The sequence below is a fragment of the Hemitrygon akajei genome, chromosome 20 (assembly GCF_048418815.1).
Source record: "Hemitrygon akajei chromosome 20, sHemAka1.3, whole genome shotgun sequence".
Classification (NCBI taxonomy): domain Eukaryota; kingdom Metazoa; phylum Chordata; class Chondrichthyes; order Myliobatiformes; family Dasyatidae; genus Hemitrygon; species Hemitrygon akajei.
This window is the reverse complement of record NC_133143.1, coordinates 24,410,865-24,433,361: the sequence shown is the minus strand read 5'-3', so window position 1 is coordinate 24,433,361 and position 22,497 is coordinate 24,410,865. Positions and strand designations below refer to the sequence as shown.

General features: G+C 40.0%; 1 protein-coding gene across 2 annotated transcripts in view; it reads right to left on the bottom strand.

The window, feature by feature from the left end:
• Window positions 1–22,497, bottom strand: part of cdkal1 (CDK5 regulatory subunit associated protein 1-like 1) — a 508,040-nt gene that overhangs the window by 255,477 nt on the left and 230,066 nt on the right. For both annotated transcript variants that reach the window (XM_073024019.1, XM_073024017.1), the window contains exon 9: window positions 16,184–16,350. In XM_073024019.1, the coding sequence (XP_072880120.1) occupies window positions 16,184–16,350 (167 nt within the window). The remainder of the gene's footprint in view (window positions 1–16,183; window positions 16,351–22,497) is intronic.

The following is a 22,497-nucleotide window of genomic DNA, read 5'->3' as shown; positions in this document are numbered from 1 at the left end:
AGTTTTACTGACCAACTTAATTGTATTTTGTAAATATACACAAATTTAGAATTTGATGGCTGCAACACACTCAACAAAAGTTGGGACAGACTTAAAATAAGATTGAAAAGTGCACAGAATATTCAAGTAACACCGGTTTGGAAAACTCCACATTAAGCAGGCTAATTGGTAGCAGGTGAGGTATCATGACTGGGTATAAAAGTAGCGTCCATCAAAGGCTCAGTCTTTGCAAGCAAGGATGGGTCGTGGCTCACCCCTTTGTGCCAAAATTCGTGAGAGAATTGTTAGTCAGTTCAAAAGGAACATTTCCTATCGCAAGATTGCAGAGAATTTAGGTCTTTCAACATCTACAGTACATAATATTGTGAAAAGATTCAGAGACATCTCAGTGCGTAAAGGGCAAGGTCAGAAACCACTGTTGAATGCGAGGGATCTTCGAGCCCTCAGGCGGCACTGCCTAAGAAACCATCATGCTACTGTGACAATTATAGACACCTGGACTCGGGAGTACTTCAGATAACCATTGTCACTTAACACAGTCCGTTGCTGCATCCAGAAATGCAACTTGAAACTGTATTACGCAAGGAGGAAGCCATACATCAACTCTATACAGAAACGCCGGTGAGTTCTCTGGGCTCGAGCTCATCTCAGATGGACCGAAAGACTGTGGAACTGTGTGCTGTGGTCAGATGAGTCCACGTTTCAGTTAGTTTTCGGAAAAAACAGGCGTCAAGTTCTCCATGCCAAAGATGAAAACGACCATCCTGATTGTTATCAGCGAAACGTGCAAAAGCCAGCATCTGTGATGGTATGGGGGTGCATCAGTGCCCACGGCATGGGTGAGTTGCATGTATGTGAAGGTACCATTGACTCTGAGACATATATTAGGATTTTAGAGAGACATATGTTGCCATCAAGGCGACATCTCTTCCCGGGACATCCATGCTTATTTCAGCAGGACAATGTCAGACCACATTCTGCATGGGCTACAACAGCGTGGCTTTGTAGACACAGAGTGCGTGTGCTTGACTGGCCTGCTGCCAGTCCAGATATATCTCCTACTGAAAATGTATAGCGCATCATGAAGAGAAGAGTCAGACAACGGAGACCATGGACTGTTGAGCAGCTGAAGTCTTATATCAAGCAAGAATGGACAAAATTTCCAATTGCAAATCTACTACAATTAGTATCCTCAGTTCCAAAACGATTAAAAAGTGTTATTAAAAGGAAAGGTGATGTAACATAATGGTAAACATGCCTCTGTCCCAATTTTTGTTGAGTGTGTTGCAGCCATCAAATTCTAAATTTGTGTATATTTACAAAATACAATTAAGTTGGTCAGTAAAACTATTGAAAATCTTTTCTTTGTACTTTTGTCAGTTAAATAAAGGTTCACGTGAATTAACATATCACAGATTTTTGTTTTTATTGCATTTTGGAAAATATCCCAACTTTTCTGGAAATGGGGTTTGTAGGTGGTATTTGAGCTATGCCTTGCCACACAGTCATGCGTATATAGAGAATAGAGCAGTGGGCTAAGCACACACCCCTGAGGTGCGCCAGTATTGATTGTCAGTGAGGATCCAAATGCAGAAGGAGGTACAGAGGTTCTACAACTTCTCAATCAGGATTGTGGGAATGATGGTATTAGATGCTGAGCCATAGTTGATGAACAGCATCCTGATGTAGGTGTTTGTGTTGTCTAGGTGGTCTAAAGCCGTGTGGAGGGCCATTGAGATTGCGCCTGCAATTGACCTATTATGGCAATAGACAAATTGCAATGGGTCCAGGTCCTTGCTGAGGCAGGAGTTCAGTCTAGTCATGACCAACCTCTCAAAGCATTTCATCACTGTAGGTGTGAGTGCTACTGGGCGATAATCATTAAGGCAGCCCACATTATTCTTCTTAGGCACTGTATAATTGTTGCCTTTTTGAAGTATGTGGAAGTGACAGGTTGAAAATGTCCTTGAATATTCCCGCTAGTTGGTTGGGACAGGTCTTCAGAGCCTTACCAAGTACTCCATCAGAACGTTCTGCCTTGCGAGGGTTCACTCTCTTTAAAGACAGCCTCTGAGACGCAGAACACAGAGTCATTAGGTGCAGCAGGGATCTTCACAGCTATAGTTGTGTCCTCTATTTGAAAGTGTGAATAGTAGAGTTTGAGTTCATCTGGTAGTGAAGCATCGCTGCCATTCATGCCATTCGCTGCAAGACAGATAATGTCTTGCAGACCCTGCCAGAATTGCTGTGCATTCGATGTCACCCCCAACCTCATTCAAAATTGTCTCTTCACCCTTAAAATAGCCCTCCACAAATTATACCAGGTTTTCTAGTACAGGCGTGGGTCGCCAGACTTGTATGCCACAGATCTAGCCTTCAGCAGACGATGTACCTCCTGGTTCATCCATGGCTTTTGGTTTGGGAATGTACAGTAAGTCTTTGTGGGTATATACTCATCCGCACAGGTTTTAATGATGTCGGTAACAACTACAGCATACTCAACCAGGTTTGAAGATGAATCCCTGAATACAGTCCAGTCCACCGATTCAAAGCAGTCCTGTAGGTGCTCCTGTATGCCCTTGTCCAGACCTTCTTGGCCCTCACTGGTGGTGCTGCAGTCTTCAGTCTCTGCCTATACTCAGGGAGTAGAAGTACAGCCAGATGATCAGACTTCCCGAAGTGAGGGCGTGGAATAGCACGGTAGGCATTCTTGGTGGTGGTGTAGCAATGGTCCAGTGTGTTGTTTCCTCTGGTATTGCAACCGATCTTACTTTACTTTATTGTCACCAAACAATTGATACTAGAGCGTACAATCATCACAGTGATATTTGTTTCTGTACTTCACACTCCCTGAAGTACAAATTGAAGTAAATATAATAAAAATTTAAATTATAAATCATAATTAGAAAATAGAAAAGAGGAAGTAAGGTAGTGCAAGTCAGGTCCAGATATTTGGAAGTTACGGCCCATATCTGGGTCAGGATCTGTTCAGCAGTCTTATCACAGTTGGAAAGAAGCTGTTTCCAAATCTGGCTGTACGAATCTTCATGCTCCTGAACCTTCTTCCGGAGGGAAGAGGGACAAAAAGTGTGTCGGCTGGGTGGGTCTCGTCCTTGGTTATCCTGGCAGCACTGCTCTGACAGCGTGTGGTGTAAAGTGAGTCCAAGGATGGAAGATTGGTTTGTGTGATGTGCTGGGCTAGGTTCACGACCTTCTGCAGCTTCTTCCGGTCTTGGACAGGACAACTTCCATACCAGGTTGTGATGCACCCTAGAAGAATGCTTTCTATGGTGCACCTATAAAAATTAGTGAGGGTTTTAGGGGACAGGCCAAATTTCTTCAGCTTTCTCAGGAAGTAAAGGTGCTGGTGGTCCTTTACTGCTAGATCTGACCATCCAGGTCTGGTGATCAGAATTGGGACAGCACTGACAGCAAGAATAGTTGATCATGAGGCATTCTCCTCCACCTCTGCTTTCAAGAGACTCCAGAGAACTATCCTGACGGTGTACAGGTATCCCCCACTATCCGAAGGCACAGCGTTCCTAAAAAACCATTTGTAAACCAAAATGTCATAAAGTGAAGAAGCAATTACCATTAATTAATATGGGAAAAACTTTTGAGCGTTCCCAGACCCAAAAATTAACCTACCAAATCATACCAAATAACACATAAAACCCAAAATACCAGTAACATATAATAAAAGTAGGAATGATATGATAAATATACAGCCTATATAAAGTAGAAATACTTTTCTGTACAGTGTAGCTTCACTTATCAAAATCGGGAAGACAGCGAGCTGAAATCAATTCGGAGGAAAAAAATTGGCACGTACACGCATGCGCACACAACTGCCCGCACAAGGCGTCACGGTCATGGTAGTCTTTCTCAGGGTAAACACACGTATAAAGCTGGTGTCTTTTTTATCGTAAAAGCGAAAATCATCTTTAGTTAGCAAAATCAGGTACTAATGTAGGTCTTTTGTAACAGTGAGTTGTCGTAAAGCGAACGTTTGAAAAATGGGGGACACCTGTATGGTAAACCTGTCGATCTGAATCGCTGTATCCGTTACGGAAGAGATTAACCAGGTTTCTGTGAAACAAAGAACACATATAGTCTTAATGTCCCTCTAATTCAGCACCCTGGCTCTGAGATCATCGATTTTATTCACCAGAGACTGCACATTTTGCAGCAAGATAGTCGGTACAGGGACATACCGCATCATTGCATGTTACAGAAACTGCACAGAGGTTGACCAACACAACATCGGCACCAGCCTAGCCGTCATCAAGGACACTTATATGGAAAGGAGCTAGAAAAGGGCCAGTAACATCATGAAGGATCCCATGCACCCTATTCATGGATTGTTTGTCCCATTTTTATCAGGGAGGAGGCTTCGTAGTATCCAAGACAAGACCACCAGTCACTTTTCCCAAGCAGCCAGGCTGATCAACACCTCCATCCGCTAACTAACCCTTCTACACCCTCAAACACCACTACTTTATCATTTCCTGTCAGCCACCTAATGTACAGACACTTTTGTGCTGAATATTATTTTATGGACATACAATCAATCCATATACACAAGCTATGTATTTATATTAATGGTGTTTTTAAAAATAATTATCTTGTTTTTCTGTACTGCAACAGATCTGGAGTAACAATTATTTTGATCTCCTTTACACTTGTGTACTGTAAATGAGATTAAACAGTCTTGAACCTTAAGGACCTCATCCACATCCCCTTTATCCAATGGCGGGTTACCACTGTTTACATCCCTTCCTTACCCTGCACCTACCATCCACACCTCCACATACCAACTGCTGTCGTCCCAATCCTCATCACCCCAACCGCCACCTTCCACCAACTCCCCAGTCGCCATGGGCTCACCTTCACTACTGAAGAGGTGAGAAGGGTTCAGACGCAGCAAAGCACTGGGACCGGATGGTGTGAACCCCAGGGTCCTGAAGGAGTGTGCTGAGCAGCTGTGTGGAGTTCTCCAGAGCACTTTCAATCTGAGTCTCAGTCTGGAGAGGGTCCCGACTGTGTGGAAAACATCATGTGTGGTCCCAGTACCCAGAAGGGCCAACCAAAAGTCTTGAATGGCTACCATCCAGTGACCCTGACCCTCACACAGCATGAAGACCCTAGAAAGGCTGGTCCTGGCTCACCTCCGACCGCCGGACAGATCAGCTCTCCATCTCCTGTAGTTTGCCTACCAGCTTGTCTATGATGCTATCATCTACCTGCTGAACAAAGCTTACTCCCATTTGGATAAGTAAGGCTGCACTGTGAGAATCATGATTTTTGATTTCGCAAGTGCCTTCAATACCATATGGCCCTCATTGCTGGGGGAAAATCTCCATTCGATGCAGATTTGCACTTCCAGTGTATCCTGGATAATGGACTACCCTGACTGGCAGACCACAGTTTGTGTGGCTTCAGAGCTGTGTGTCAAGATATGGCTATAAGCAGCACTGCGGCCCCACAGGGCTCCCTTCCTGTTTACCTTGTAAACCTCGATTTTAGATACAACACTAAGTCATATCATCTGCAGAAATTGTCCAATGACAACAACAGTTCAGTGCATAAAGGAGGTTTGGGAAATTGAATACAGGGTCCTGGTGGAGAACTTTGTCAGATGGTGCAAGCTGAATCATCTGCAGCTAAACATCAGGAAGACTACAGAGGAGATGGTGATGGACCTTAGGAAGACTAAGTCTGAGTTGCTCCCTGCTACTCTTGATAGTGAGCATGTGGATGTGGTGCGGCCTACAAATACTTGTTGGTGCATCTGGATGACAAACTTGAGTGGAGCACCAACACAGAGGCTGTGTACAAGAAGGGCCAGAGTCGCCTCTGCTTCTTGAGGGGACTGAGGTCCTCTGGAGTATGCAGGCCTCTCCTTCACACGTCCTACCGGTCTGTTGTCACCAGTACAATCTTCTATGTGGTGATGTGCTGGGGCAATGGCATCAACACGGGTGATGCCAACAGATGCCAACTGATTAGAAAGGCTGGTTCTGTTTTAGGAGTCACACTGGACACACTGGAGTCTGTGGTAGAACAAAGGACTGTACAGAAAATCCAGGCAATTCTGGACAATGTTTCTCACCTTCTGCCTGCCACCTTCACTGAACAGAAGAGCACTTTTAGTAATAGACTAAGTCAACAGTGCTGCTCCAAAGAGTGTTATATGAGGTCATTCTTACCCTCAGCCAGTAGGCTCTATAATGAATCAACCTATAGCCAGGGAAATGATGACCTTCCTGATAGACTGAGGTAACTTATTTTTTAATTCTTTCTACTTCTCTTCTAATATTTATATCTGTGCACTTGTACTTCTACTGTGACACTGTAATTTCCTTTGGGATCAATAAGTGGTCCTACGTTTCCCCAGTTATCCACTTGGTCTTGATATATGTATAGAATGCCTTGGGATTCTCTTTAATCTTACTAGCCAAGGAGATTTCATGGCCCTTCCTAGCTTTTCTCATTCCCTTCTTGAGTTTTTTTCTGGTTCTTTATCTCCAGGACTGAGTTTGATTCTAGCTTTCTAAGCTTTCATACTTTTCCTTCTCAATATCCAAGGTTATTTTACATGGCCATTTATATCCTTCCTTCTGAATGGAACATACCTGTCCTGTATTCTGTGCGGTTAGTCTTTAAACACCCTCCATATTGAATGTGGATTTGCCCAAAAACAGCAGCTCCCAGTTAATTCTTCCTAGTTCCTGCCAAATGCAATTGTGATTTGCCCTGCTCCAATTTAATACTTGCCCACAAGGTCCATACTTATACTTATCCATAAATATCTTAAAACTTAATGATTTGTGGTCACTGTTCACTAACTGCTCAATCACTGAAAGGTCGATCACTTGGTCAGGTTCATTTCCCAACATCAGGTCCAGTAGAGCCCTCCTCTTGTTGGACTAATTACATAATGAATTAAGAAACCCTTCTGGATGCACTTAACAACTTCTGCCACAACTAAACCACTTGCACAAAGGAGGGAAGTTGAAGGCCCCATGACAACAACTCAACTATTTTTCCACCTTTCCTTAATCTGCCTGCATATCTGTTCTTCAATGCCCTGGTGGCTATGGGGTGGGTCTTTAGTTCAATCCCATCAGAGTTAATCTTCCAAGTTAATTTAAATAGCAATGAATTAAAGATTAATCCCAAAATCTCAACTACAGTATTCAACATGGGTAATATAAAAAAAGGCTATGTGACTAATAAGAGAATCGTCCAACTAAGTAATGAAGAGTTTACTTGTAGAGTGCAATTAGCCATAAGGATGCATACTACCAGTTATCAATGGTGAGGGTAGGGAAACATCCTGGAAGTAGTTCAGCATAACTGGCAACCCAAATGGTCAGAACTGTAGGTAGCAGGTCACCAGAAAACCAGTGGAATAATGGAGACTGGATTGAAGAGGAAACTTTGATTCTGAGATACAAGTTCGTGTAACTAACTGCTTAGGATGATTTGCTTCAACTATTGCTCCAATGATATTTTAGTCCAATAAATTCCACAGAATTATAATGCTAATATTTTAGTTATCAAAGGCATAATTTGAGGATGGTGAAGTATTATTGTACTGAAATCTTGAAAAACTTGCTTTGATCCAAAAAGCAGCTGTGATTTTCAGCTAGAGATATCAGTTGAGATAGTACTTTGTTTTAGAACATAGAAGAGTACGGTACAGGAACAGTCCCCTCAGTCCAGGATGTCTGGGGTAACCATGATGCCAAATTAAACGAATACCATCTGTCTGCACATGGATTGCATCCCACTATATCCTGTCTATTCACTCATCTGCCTAAATGTCTCTTAAATGTAGCTACTGCATCTCCTTTTACCACCTCCATTGACAACAAGTTCTAGTCATCTACCACTCTCTTTTTCCAGCAATTTTAAACTGGGTTGGGAAATGGGAATGATTGGGATTTGTGGGAGTGTACTGCAACCCACTGTGATGTTTGCATTTAAGTACAACCCCTTCAACCACATATCTGAAAGCATCCAGTGCTTGACTGGAGATACACTAGCTACAGATAAACGTCTTCAGGAAATGGAAATAAAATTGAGTGAATTGTCTTTTGAAAAATGCTGGTCCAATGTGTTACAGAGCCACAAGCCATTTTTCTGTACTCCAGATTCTATGAATCAAATTCTATGTTCAGTAGAAAGACCAATTTGAAAGACTGAAAATTTTACCGATAGCAAACAAAAGTGGTTACAATACAGTCTTATGCGCGAATTCAACCAACCGCGAAGTGCTCTTCCAGCACTTGTTGTTCGACCATGTACAGACTTTTTTTCCTTTTGTCATTATTCCCTAAACAATGCAGTATAACAACTATTTTACATAGCATTTATATTGTATTAGGTATTATAAGTAATCTGGAGATGATTTAAAGTATACGGGAGCATGTGCGTGGGTTATCGTGGATCGGGATAAAAAAAAATCGAAGTTCTCTTACTCAGTAAGTCAGAACAGGTACATCCGGTATTATTTAGCATCAGTTAGTCAAACGTTTGTCTTAGTATATAGTATATATTTTACTTTGTTATGCATATAAAACACTTAAGAATGTATGTTTCAGTGCCGGGCTCGGGCACAGAAGTTCCTGAGTTTGATCCTGTGACAGACCACTCCCGAGTGTGCTCTCCATCGTGCTGGGGTGATGTGGAGGATCAAATACCCAAAACCCAATAATTAAACCACTGCATTGCTTAGTAATAATTGTAGCTTTCATTGGGGCAGGGCCTTTCTCATTTTATCCTTTAAAATTGTTCCGATCATTGACCGATGTAGCCTAACGCTTTTCCAATGACCGATGGCGTTTCACCTCTTTCCAATCACTTTATTATTTCCACTTTATTTTCAATCGTGATCGTGATTATTTTTGTGAACAGTAACACTGCAGATTCAGATCTCTGTCGCCGGGTCCTAATGTCCACCACACTGAGACAGGTTAAATAAGGTCTGAGGTTCCGCTGGGTCCTAAGGTCCACCACATTAGGACAGGTTGAATAAGGGACTTGAGCATCCGCGAATTTTGGTATCCGCGAGGTGTCCCAAAACCAATCCCTCACGGATAAGGAGGGCCAACTGTATTTGCATGTTTAAAGACTTTCTTTTATTACCATGAGAGGAAGCATAAATTGAAAGATACATCTCTTGGTGCTAAAAATCTTAGAAATGTGACTTTTTTTGAAGAAGAAGAAGAGTTAATAGGTATCAGTTATCTTGTAATGGCCATGTCATGTATATTGCTGGACCATGACTGAGGTTTTCCTATTGCAGAGTTTTGTAAAGAAATCATAGTCCCACATGTTTAGCAAGCATTGCCTAATGCTGATCATTTCTACCAGGGTAAGAGAATCTAGCAAAGACTTACTAAAGACTGAAACACAATTAATGGTACATTTACAAATCCAACTGGGTTGACATAAAGCAATTATAGCACCTTTTCAAAGAGTATACTTTACAAACTCAATTGACCTTGTAAGATGTTAGTATGTGATTTCTGTTCATCTGATTTGTTATTATTCTTTCCAGATATTAAATAAGAAAAGACTATAATCAGGCCCTTGCACTTAAGGTCCAACTATGAATATACCTTTATCAAAGCCAGGAAAAAACTGTCATCTGACTGGACATTTTTAATTGCTATTCAACAGAGCAGAAACTATAAAAGGCACTTAATTTATACTTCCTTAACAAGACAAAATGACAACCCCTCATTAAAGCAGTGCAAGCACAACTTAATCTGTCCCTCTTGAATTGCTTTCCAATTGAGTTATATAATGGTCACTGTTATAAAAGCAGATGTGATGAGACCTCACTTTTGTTTGTCTAGCAGGAGGGGTGACCAATGGCAGCACCTGAGTGTTGATGTTTCCTGAAAAATTAGTTTCTGGTTCTAACTGCAGCATAACATGCATCTTTTTTTCAAGAATTGGGCAAATTACCAACATTAGATATATTCTGGAGTAACATTTTTTGCTTCACCAATTTCATTTCCTCTCATTATCTTGTGGAATAATTCCTTATAGTATTATATCCAAATGGCTATCATTCTATCATTCATTTAAAAACTTTGAAATGGTGTTTCAATATGAAGATTTACTATGGAAAACAGCAAAGACTAGTGCCATGCTGTCAGCAAGATCTAAGGACTTCTTTCCAGGCTTGTTCAACATCACCTACAGAACCCATTAAATGAGAATTCTTGATATATCAATGTACCTTGCTGTGGGCTCTGCAATATATATTTACTTACACTGCATTTTCTCTGTAACTGCAATACTATGTTCTGTATTCTGTTTGTCTTCTAGCTACCTCAATGAACTTCATGTATGATCTGTCTGGATGGCATGTACACAAAAGCTTTTTACTGTATCTTGGTACAAGTGATAATAATAAACAAATCCCAATACCATTATGATTGTCCTGGCTGAAATGCAGTAATCATTCGTTTATTTATTTATTAAGATTGGCCCTCCTGGCCCTTCAAGTGAGCTATCTCCCAATTTAATCCTAACCTAATAACGGGACAATATACAACAACCAATTAACCTACTAACTGGGAGGAAACCGGAGCACCTAGAGGAAACACACGCAGTCACAGGAAGAATGTACAAGCTCCTTACAGGCAGTGGCGGGAATTGAACCCGGGCTACCTGTACTGTAAAGCGTTGTGTTAACCACTACGCTACTGTGCCGACCTCATTACACTGTATAGATATCTTCCATGCCTGATTTTCCTAAATTAAAAGCAATATATCAACTCTAAAACACAGAATACATAGAATGTCTGTATTTCCATCTGCTCCACACAAATTTGTTGCTCTCTTAGATAGCACCAGTTGCTTTATATGGTCTCTTCTGGTCTCCACTGACACAATATATACATTTTGTGCTCTCCGCCTCGTCTTCTCTGCAACCTAAAACTTGTTCTTTCTAACATATCCTGACTGAGATGGAAACCACTGACCTGGAAACCTGATTAATCCTGAACTCCTTAATTATTTCAAGCATGCAAGGATGCCCAATTACATGCTTGTATACAGGTACAAGTAATAAGGAAAGCTAACAGAATATTATCATTTGCTACCTCTGTAGTGAATATTAAAGTAGAGGGGGAGGGGAAAGGTGGTGGTGGTTAATATTCATTTAAATGGGGCTATCTCATCGAGAATACTATGTATAGTAACAACTTCTTTATTTAAGCAATGATGCTGGAAACGCCTCAGAAATGTTTTCCTGAACTCAATAAAATGGAATGGGTGAGTTGTCTTCCAATAAAGGCCAGTATCTGCAGGAATTCAGAAAAAACGAGTAACTGAAGCACACAGGACCTGTGGCACCTTAACACCATGGATATACGGAGGATGTTTCCTCTTGTAGAAGAACCTAGAACGGTAGATAATTTTTTAAAATAGGAATTGTCCAGTTACAAAAGAGATGAAGCACATTACTTTTTTCTTCCACAAGGCTGAGTGTCTTTGGAATTCCATTTGTCAATGGGCAGTGTAAATAAAACCTCTGAATATCTTCAAAGTAGTCGTAGCTAGATACCTGGTAAGCAAGGGAATGAAAGCTTACTATGGGAAGATGAACATGCAGAGTTAAGGCTATCACCTGATTTTCCATGATTTTTTTCCAAGCATCTAAGCTTTTTCAACACTGTCATTTGACTCAACAGGTATATATTGCAAATGAGCTTCCTTCCATCAATCTTCAATTAATCCCAATTAATATCCTTCAACTCCTCCGCCCATATGTAGCAACTACTTAAAGTTAAAACTAACAAATGTCCTCATTTTTAAAGTATAATTTGTTTATGACAGGCCAACTGCGTCAAGAGTGTAAAACAGAAATTATAATAGTGTGTTTATATGGCCTCCTGTATGTGCTGATGAGGCCATTATGGCTTGGGATTTTCAATGAGATGGACCCCCAACTCCTCCGCTGCCACGATCACAGTGATATCCTGTGTGTTGTTTTGAGAGACACACAACTGGGCCAATATTACTAAGGAATAGAATGCAATTCAATCAGCAGAAATAAAACCATTATACATTTATTTAATCGTGTTCACTTATATTCAACTACAAACTCATCTTTCACTGTTCCTGAAAAATTCTATTGATGAATTTCATTCTATCTTTGAATGGGCTCATTCCTCGTGTGTTTTGGAAGGAATTCTCTCTTCAGAAAGTAGAAAGTATTGATCTCACATTTAATGAATGCATTTTCTACAGAATGCACACTGGAGAATATGGGGCTTATCCTGGCCACTCTTCTGTCTTACCATCACACATTTGTAACACTGATGACATCCCTACTGCTAAATGGCATTAATCATTATTGATCAACTACTTCCAGTAGGATAATAAAACTGCTTTTACATAGAGTTCTTTTTATCCTGGAAGGCATCTTAGTATACTTGAGAGTAAGAAAGAGGAAATAACGAAACAAGGCCGAAAGCAAAGCTCTGTGGAACTCCAGATTAACATATACAGAATGCTGAAGGAGCTTAGCAGGCCAAACAACATCTACGGAAATGAATAAACAGTCATTTGATGCAGCAACCTTAGGGTCTCAGCCTGAAATTGTCAACTGTTTATTTAGTTCTATAAATGCTGCCTGACCTGCTGAGTTCCTGCAGCATTTTGTACGTGGTACTCTAGATTTCCAGCATCTACAGAATTTCTTGTGCTTGTTGATTTGGCCTGGGATGAGACAATTGATAACTGACAACCACAACCATCTTCCTTTATGCAAGTCAACCACTTCTTGAGATTTTCTCTTGATGCTCATTGCCCTAGAATTCATTACTGCTCCTTGATGCCATACTCCATAAATGATGTGTTGATGTCAAGGGCAGTCACTCTCACTTTAGGATTCAGCTGTTTGCTCCATGTTTGAAGCAAGGCAAAAATAAAGTGTGGAGCTGAGTGGATTTGCAAAAATCCAAACTAATCATCAGAGAGCAGTTTGTAATAAATAAGTGCCACTTGATGTAAAAGATACCAACATCTTCCACCACTTTGTTCATGATTAATACCACACTAACTGGGTGACAAGTGACCTGATTGGATTTGTCCTGCATTTTGTGAACAGGATACAACTGGACAATTTTCCACAAGATCAGCTAGATATCAGTGCTGTAACAGACCTAGAAAAGCTTGGGTAAAGTGCAATTGATTTTGAAGAGGAGGTATGCAGTACCACAGCCAGGATGCTGTCTGGTTCCACTGACTTTGCTGTATCCATTGTTTTCTGTCATTTTTTGGTATGTAGAGTGTATTAAATTAGCTGAGGACTTGCTTCAGTGACTTGTGATTTGATCTGTCACAAGGCCTATTTCTGTGCTGTGGAATTATAATAACAAACAGCATTATTTTGTAGAGACCCGTTTTCTCTTTGACATGAAAGAGGCTTTTTCTGTAGATCAGTGTCAAAAAAAGCCAATTTAAATCCACTATGATTCAATGTTATAAAACAAGAAAACTTCCAGAAGGGGGGGGGCGGGGGGGGGTGATTACTTTTTATAGGCACTGTACACGCTTGGGGGTCTCAGTACTGCAGTGTTCAATCATACTCTCCTGGGAGTACCTCAGACAATGTGGTCTAGGTCCCCCTGTAAAACTTCCATCATGGTCACAAGGCTGACTTGTGCTTTGCTAAAATCTACTTTTGGCCTTGAAATGGTCACAAATGCAATCAATTTTCATCGAGTAATTTTGGGGTTTAGGTTATTTACACTTAGCAAATGGCTTTGGCCACCAGTCTTCTGTTCCTAAAAGCTGTGAGTACCAGAATCCCAGTCCATTTGTAACAATGCATTTCCTAAAAGCTGTGAATACCAGGCCAGCTGCTGCTGGCGCCCATGGGATGGATGTAACCAGAAGGTGTGAAGCTTGTATAGAGCCTCAAAAGAAAGCATTGTCTATACTTTGTAAATATGGAATTGCCCTTTGTGTTTAGCAAATAAATATTGAGCCCCACACTGGGCCAGCAGACCTTTCCATCGAAAGTGTCTCCGTGCTTGCTGCTGTACCTTGTTCTGTCGAATAAAGAAGCTGTTTTGTATCTACCAGTAACTCTCTCTCCAGTGATTTCATTCATGCATAATACTGAAAATATATTGCTGTGTGATCGTATTTATAAGTACTCATCTTTAACAGAAATAATCAAGTGTAAATCGAAAAGATAAATTTTATCACAGTAAAGTCACAACTTGTTTACCACCTTTAATTTACAAAGCTTCCAAATATAATGCTCATCACAAATCTGCTTGTGCAGATTCTGCTGTACCTTTTTACTGAAAAAGGGAAATAGGTACTGCTTTGAAAAGTGTGATAAGTAGTCTGGAAATTAGATGAGTGATATTAGATGGATGGATTTGAAGAAAAGACTGAATTCTGTAATTTTACTAAAGAAAATCATTGAGATTTTTTAATGAAATATTAACAGTTCATTCAAATTATATGTGCTTTTATTTGGATCCTAATGTGCATACTAAATGAAGAACTGTTTATTCATAATTTAAGCTCCTATGAACATTTTGTAAAATAACTACAATATAAATGTAAGCTACTTCTTTCTTAATGTAATGTGGAGGAGAAAACAGCATTGATTTTGTTCCCTCTGACAGATCAGAAAAGTATGAACAGATTACATATTTTGTTAGAGGAACAAAAGACTAGAAGCTGAAGCAAAACCCTTCCAGGAAGGCAGAGATTTGTTTGCATCTCTTCCAACCTTGTTGACTTTATTTGGTGCTCGCAATGTAGCACCCTGTATATTGGTAAGAACAAGTGCAGATGAGATGACTACTTTGTAGAGCAGCTGCTCTCTGTCTGCCATGGCCATCTTGGATTCCAGGTAAGCCACTTTAATTCCCTTCACCATTCCCAAATGTCCTGCCAGTCCTCAGCTTCTTCCACTGCTGGGGAAAGCTAAATTAACCTTGAAGAGCAGCACTTCAAATTCCACCTGGGTGGTCTGCAACCAAACTGAATGAACATTGAATTATCCAGTTTCAGGTAACCTGCTGTCCATCTCTTACCCTCTCCTGAGTTACACAGACCCCCTCACAAACACACCCTACTTTCGAAGCCACTGCATCCCAGTCCGCCCTCCCATCTCCTAGTTTCTTTCCTCTTCCCCTCCCTCCAACTCCATCTGCCCAACACCTGCATGCTCTTCCCACTGGTACCCCACACTGTTCTTACTTGGTTCCATGTTCCAGCTTCCTTTCTTAACAGATTCCATAATCTGCAATCCTTAGTTGCCCCCACTACCATGCCCCAACCTCTGTCGCTATCTTCACCCTGTCCTCACCCACCTGACTCTATCCGCCAATCAACTCCTCATCATGTGGATTCACCCATCACTTAACAGCTCTTGCCACATCATTCCTCTCACCTCCTTACATTGGTTTTCTCCCCTCTATCAATTAGGGTCTTAACCCAAAACATTGACTGTTCATTTCTCTCTACAAAAGCTGCCTGACCTGCTGAGTCCAACTAACAGTTTGTTTTTTGTTACTAATTTTGTTATCTGGAGTAATAAGGGGAGGGGGGGGTTGCCTTGGCTTTTCACTAATTATATTTATAAATGCTAAGTAGTTACTGTTCTGGCAGGTTGAGTGCAATCAAGAGCTCATATTCTACATTAATATGAATATTAGTAATGATTGACGACCACTTCTTATATTTCAATAACACATAAAAAATGTAGAAGCAAAAGGGACTCATTTTCTAAACTAAGGAAAGACAAACCCTGTAACGATTCACTCAACTAGAAGAGTTGGTAAAAAAAAGTATCAGAAAGAAACTCAACAAATAATCAGTTCTGAATGCTGAAAGAGATAAAGCTTATAACCTGGAAATAAAATAATATAGGCCATATAGAAATATCTACAACTTAATTTGTCCTACTGCTGGTTTCAGGTTTTATCAGCCTGTGGCTGCTTTCTATAGCCTTCCTTCTACGTTATTACTTCGTATGACAATACCATTGAAATACAAACTCACTCAGCCACAACTTCATATTCAAGAAGTATACTGTACTTTATTATTTAATCAAAACAATGCACTGGATTTGTTGTAAACCAAATTTTAGAGCAATTTATGGATAATAATTTTCATAATTTCTTACCTCAAGATGCTCCAAAATGTACGGAGGGTTGGTCATTCCGAGCCTAAGCATTGCTCCCTCAGGAATCACTTCTACCAGTTTCCAAAGTAACGTTGGAAGGTCTGTTCCAATGTCTCTTCCATAAGCACCCGTGTCTTCACTTGTCAGCCATATTTCACAGACACCTTCTGCATGAAGAAAAGAATTTAAAAAAAACTATAGAACTTTCTGGATTCAAGAAATCTATCCTCATTGGTGTTTAGCTCTTGTTACTAGAATCATGGAATGTTTACAGCACAGGAGGACATCATTTGACTTTCTATCAACCAGCACAAGTTTCCAGTTCCATCCACTGGTCCTGTCCCTCCAGCCTCACAAACCTTCCTCTTCCACATGTTAATTAAATTCTCTTCAAAAGAATTATCACTACCATATTTTCTGGCAGTATGTTGGATGCTAAGAGTGCATTTTTTTCATATTCTATGTTCATTCTAAGGATGAGGGTTTCACAGGCTTTAATTGCCCATCACTAGCTACCCTCAAGAAAGTGGTAGTAAATGCCTTCTTGAACCACTTGAGGATTGGGTATACCAGAAATGCTGTTAGGGAAAGAGTTCCAGGATCCTGACCCAGTGACGAGGCAGGAATTGCAAGTATTTCCAAGACAGGAACGGGTGTGGCTTTGAAGGGAATTTCCAGTTGGTAGTGTGTCCATCTTGTTGGTTTTGAAAATGCTGACTTGGTGAGATGCATCCTGTGGATGGTACAAACAGCTGCTGCTGTCTGTGTGTGCCGGAGGTGGAGTAGTGAATGGTTGCGGATAGGATGCCTATCAAGTTGGCAGGTATGTCCTGCATTAAGATTCAAAGTATATTTCAAATATTTATTTTGAAATTATATTAAGTATATTTTAAGTATAGTATTAAGTATATTTCAAATATATATTTCAAATATTTTCAAAGAATATGTAAATTATACAGTTTGAGATTTGTCTGCCGTCAGGCAGCCACAAAACAAGAAAACCGAATAACCCAATTTAAAGACCAAAACCACTGCACAGAGAAAGATTTTAAAAAAATACAAATCATGCAAATAAAAGAAGCAAGCCAACAGCATTCCGAACCAGACTTAGTTCCCAGATTTGCTCCCGGAGCAGCTGGAGTAGGCCCAAGCCTCAGTCCCAATTCATAAGTCATTCGGAAGACAAGAAATTCAACTAAAAACTTATAATATTACAGGCCAAAATACTCCTTGCCTCCTTAATTGCTTTCTGCACCTGCATGCTGAATTCCAGAAACTACTTCATGTTACTTTTAATTTTCTTCCTGCTTGCTTTATTGCTGTGCCTCTTTTCCTTCATCCTCCTAAGGGAGGTCTCCCACTATCTACTCTATCTATAGCCCACATCTTTGTGTATGTTGCTACCAAATCTTCCCTCAGCCTCTTCTTAAAAGCAATCTCTTTCTCTTTAATTTACCCATGCAACTGTAGTTCACTTATCTGAAGAACCAGCCTCATACATCTTTGCTGGATCCTGTCTGATGCTTTCTCATCCTTCCTATAATGTGACAACAAAAGTATATGATGATTTTCATGTAACTACTAAGTCATTCAATGTTTTAACCAAATGAACTTGTTACAGGTTTTTTAAAAAAATGATTATAAAATATTACTGAGATAACTTTGAAAAGATAATTGAATTACCACATGAATAAACCAGTTTGCAAGACTGAACACACTGAAATCACTAAGGTGCCACAGGTTAAATATGTCCAGTCATTTTATTTGTTAGAAAAATCTCCCTCAAGTTAGGAAGAAAATTGTTCATAAATTAGCATTACTATAATTATAAACAAATCTATGCATGTATGGATAAATTATTTTAATAATTATCTAACAAAATCTAACTAAAGATCATAAGATATCAATTACATTTAAGCTTTTAACTGTCCACGGTTAATATTGCTGGCCAGTTTTTTTTAGGAAAATAAGTTTTTTTCCCATTTGAACAGTGTCCAACTTTCACATTTGGGTGGGGAGGGATCATGATGGAAAATTACCCTGTTTATTGGTGTTCTGCAAGGAGGACTGAGAATAGGGATGGAAACTACACTCTTAAGGGAAATGAAATAGATGCTCAATTCCTAAAACAGCCTGGGTGAGGATTGAACGCTTCCCTGTTGTGATACGGCTTTAAATTAAATGAAGAGGAAACAGCTGTAACAGTAAATCATTATCAAAAAGAGTTACCTAACTTCCATGAGAATTAATTGCCTAACCTAGCAATTACAACTACAACCACCACATTGCACTAAACAGAACAAAATAATTATGGAAGCACTTTACCAGAAATGATAAAATAAGGGTTTTAATACTACTCAGCCCCAATCACCCTATAAACAAATGCATAGGAATAAACCGGTGATCATAAAAATGACAAGTCTTCTTTTCACAAAACATCACCTGCAGATATTACAACTGGAAAAATTATGCTGTGGGGAGGTGACTAAAAACAACAAAGACCAAGTATTAAAAGGAATATTAACATTGTAACTGAAAATAACCACTAACTTTATTCAGTAACAAAATGCTGGAGACACAGTGACTATGGAGCAGCATCAATGTTGGGAAAGAAACAGCTGACGTTTCAGACATTTATCAGGGCGTCTTGTGCATTTCCTTGTATACTTAAAACTTCTACTTAAGCAATTTTCCACAAGTGGACACATTTTCTCTGTACCACTCTCATCAAATTGTTTCATTATTTTAGAGACCTCCATTAGGTCTCCCCTCAGCAAACTTTTCTCAAGAGAAAAGAGGCCCCACTTAACCAGTTCATTCTTTCTTCATATGAACACCCTTTTACTTCTAGTACTAATTTTGTCACTCCAGTGCATCTACATTCTTTTTTGTGGCAGCCATTACGATGCATTATACAGTCTACACGTGTTTAGATGCAGGCTTTGTATAACTTCCCTCACTTTCAATTCTATCCTTCTGGTGACTAACTTTTAGTTTGTTATTTTTATGCTCCTTCTAACCTGTGGCACAACTTTCAGTGTATTTCTTGTCTGTGATCCAGTTGTTTTAATATTCCACCGAGACCCATATCTTCCAATAAATAATTCTCTATTCCCCCTATTAAAATATGCAACTTCATACTTGTCTGTGTTGAACTCTATTTGACAATTCTGTAAGTTTAATCTCCTGTGCTCTGTTACACCTTCTAATCATTTATTATTGTAATACTAATTATTAAAGCTATTTTGTTTTATATTTTAATTACTTAAATCTATTGAATAGTTTTTAAATATCTGACTATCAGAAACATTTAACATTGCCGAGGCAAGATTTCAGGATACACAACCCAAAGCATTCAATCCATTTAGAGCCAGTGGCACCTCCTTCAGGAGGATTAGCTTGTTCAGCAGTTGCATCTGGACAAGGTATGGCCAACTATGTTGGGATTTCGGGCAGCAGGCCAGGTACAGAACAATCTACTCCCTTTTTATTTAATGACTTTTGATAAAAGTATCAAGAGATTTCAAACCAATATCAAGTTCAAAGTAAAACTTATTACCAGAGTGCATATGTTCTACCATATACACCAAATTCCACCACAGAGATCAAATTGATCCTGGACTAAAACAAAATAAAGGAAGTTAATGAGCTGACAACCTCATTGGATGTTCTCTGTTACAAGGAGCCAGCTAAACTCCAGCCTGAATTTAGAAGGCTAGACTTTTGGTGAACTCGTCAGTGCAGAGGGAAGGCCATGTAGCCAACACCACACCTGCTAATGTCATGCAATACTTGGTCTTCACAGGTGATTGGTGTCGCAAGGCTCTGTCCTTCTGTGGGTAGAGCAAACTAAGAAATGTAATCAAGGTTTTGCACATTAATCACTTCGGAGGAAGTATATATCTGCAAGATAAAGAAAGCACTTTGCATCTTGCTTTAATAAAGTGGCCACTGAGTACATATTCATAGTATTCTGCTCCTGTAGCGATTCATTTCAAGGTTCGACGTGTTGTACATTCAGTGATGCTCTACTGCACACCATTGCTGTAACATGTGGTTATTTGTGTTAGTCACCTTCCTGTCAGCTTGAACCAGTCTAGCCATTCTCCTCTTACCTCTCTTATTAACAGAGCATCTTTGCTCACAGAATTGCTGCTCATTGGATGCTTTGTGTAAACTCTGGAGGCTGCTGTGTGTGAAAATTCCTGGAGATCAGCAGTTTCTGAGATACGCAAACCATCTCATCTGGCACCAACAATCATTCAACAGTCAAAGTCACTTAGATCACATTTCTTCATCATTCTGATGCTTGGGTTGAACAACTGAACCTTTTGACCATGTCTGCATGCTTCTATGCACTAAGTTGCTGCCACATGATTGGTTGATTAGATATTTGCAATAAAGAGGTGTATAGTGTACCTATTAAAGTGACCAGTGAGTGTATACTCCCCGTCCCAACCGTGACACCTAAGCTCACCTCTGTATTCCACTCCAGTCATAAAATACAACACACACTCCCCACCACCACTAAACTGCAATCTGCCCTGAAACCAAAGCCCTGACTACACCAAGAACGCTGCTCTTTCTTCAAAGAGTTTTCACCATTCAACATTCCAGATTTGCCTTTTGGTCAATTATGACCTCATAATGAAAATGACTACTTGAGGTATATAGTTCTACAGAATATATCCATTACTGACTGTTACATTCATCTATATTAATCTCATTTACATGCATGATGTCTATAACTTTTTTGCACTTCAAGTGCTTCTTGATATACTACATCTTAACCATCATGAGCCCCATGGGCCTCTGTAGCTTCCCACAGAGTGTTGGGCTTCCAGGGTTCTTCAACATTTGTATTTATTAATTGTTATAGCCATTAAGCCCTGGTGCTTTCTATTTAATTGTGACTGGACAGATTTCCCGTACTCTATGATTATTTAAAGGGACTCCTGTTTAGCACTGATTCAGAGTCCTTGTGTTTATGGAGAAGGATTAGTCTCGTTGTGTCGCTCGGCCATGCCTCCAAGGCTCTGTTGGTATTCCTATGTCTAATCTCTTGTTTCTGTCTCTTCATGGGGATTCTGCCATTCTTCCACTCTTGGACTGAGTTGTTTTCAGCACCCAGCGTGTTAAGAGTCTGCAATTCCTCCGTACCTGGGTCCAGTCCCGACAGTGACCTCCGTGACACTTAACCCTTTATCATCTTGTACATTTCTACAAAATCTCCCCAAAGATGAACTCAGTCTTCTTTAATAAAAACACAAACTGCTGGCAGAACTCAGCAGGCCAGATAGCATCAATGAGAGGAGGTAGTGACGACGTTTCGGGCCGAAACCCTTCATCATGACTCCTGATGAAGGGTTTCGGCCCGAAACATCGTCACTACCTCCTCCCATAGATGCTGTCTGGCCTGCTGAGTTCTGCCAGCATTTTGTGTTTTTATTTATTTCCAGCATCTGCAGATTCACTCAGTCTTCTTTAATCTAACCACAGACCTGAAATACCTTACCCTTGGAATCATTCCAATAAAATTTTCTGTTCCCCCCTCCCCCCGGACCCTCACATTAATTTCTAAACCTTAGTGCCCAGAAATGGAAGGAATGTTTCATTTGAGGCCCAGAAAGAAATTTAAACATTTAACATATTTTTCTACTTTTGCACTCCATGTCTCTAGTTATGAACAGATCTAATATGTTTTACTAACCGTATCGCAGCATATCTTGCCATTCTCAATGACCAAACATAAATACATGCCAGGTCCCCATTCACACACACACTTCAGGACTGTGCCATTTAACCAACGTTACCTCTTCCTCATTCCGCTAAAATGTAAGAAATTTCATCTCCTCATTAACTGCCTATTCAAAAAGTCTATGTTCCCTTGTAGTCTATCACTTTCCTTCTTGTTGTCTTCTCCTTTCATCCCTTGGGCATCATTTATGCTATAAAGGCTTTTAGGCTGGACTTCTTCAAATGGTTTCTAAGTATCCACACTGAAACCGGCCTTTTTTGTCACATCTGTTGGTTCTTCTTAATTAACTCTCAACTTCCTTAAGTAACTATAATTTTGTTCCCTGATTATTGTTATTAAAAGCTTCTACACAACTACACTAAGTGTAGTTATTGGGCAAATCTCCTTTTTGAAGAAGGGATATCATATTTGTGTTTTTGCAGTTCTCTGACATCTTCCCTGCATTTACAGAAGGTGCTTCTGCTATTCCCACCTCACTTCCCTTATCAACCTAGTGTTCATTCCCTCTGGACTAGAAAACTTCTTTATTTTATGCACTACCAGCAGTTCTAGTTCC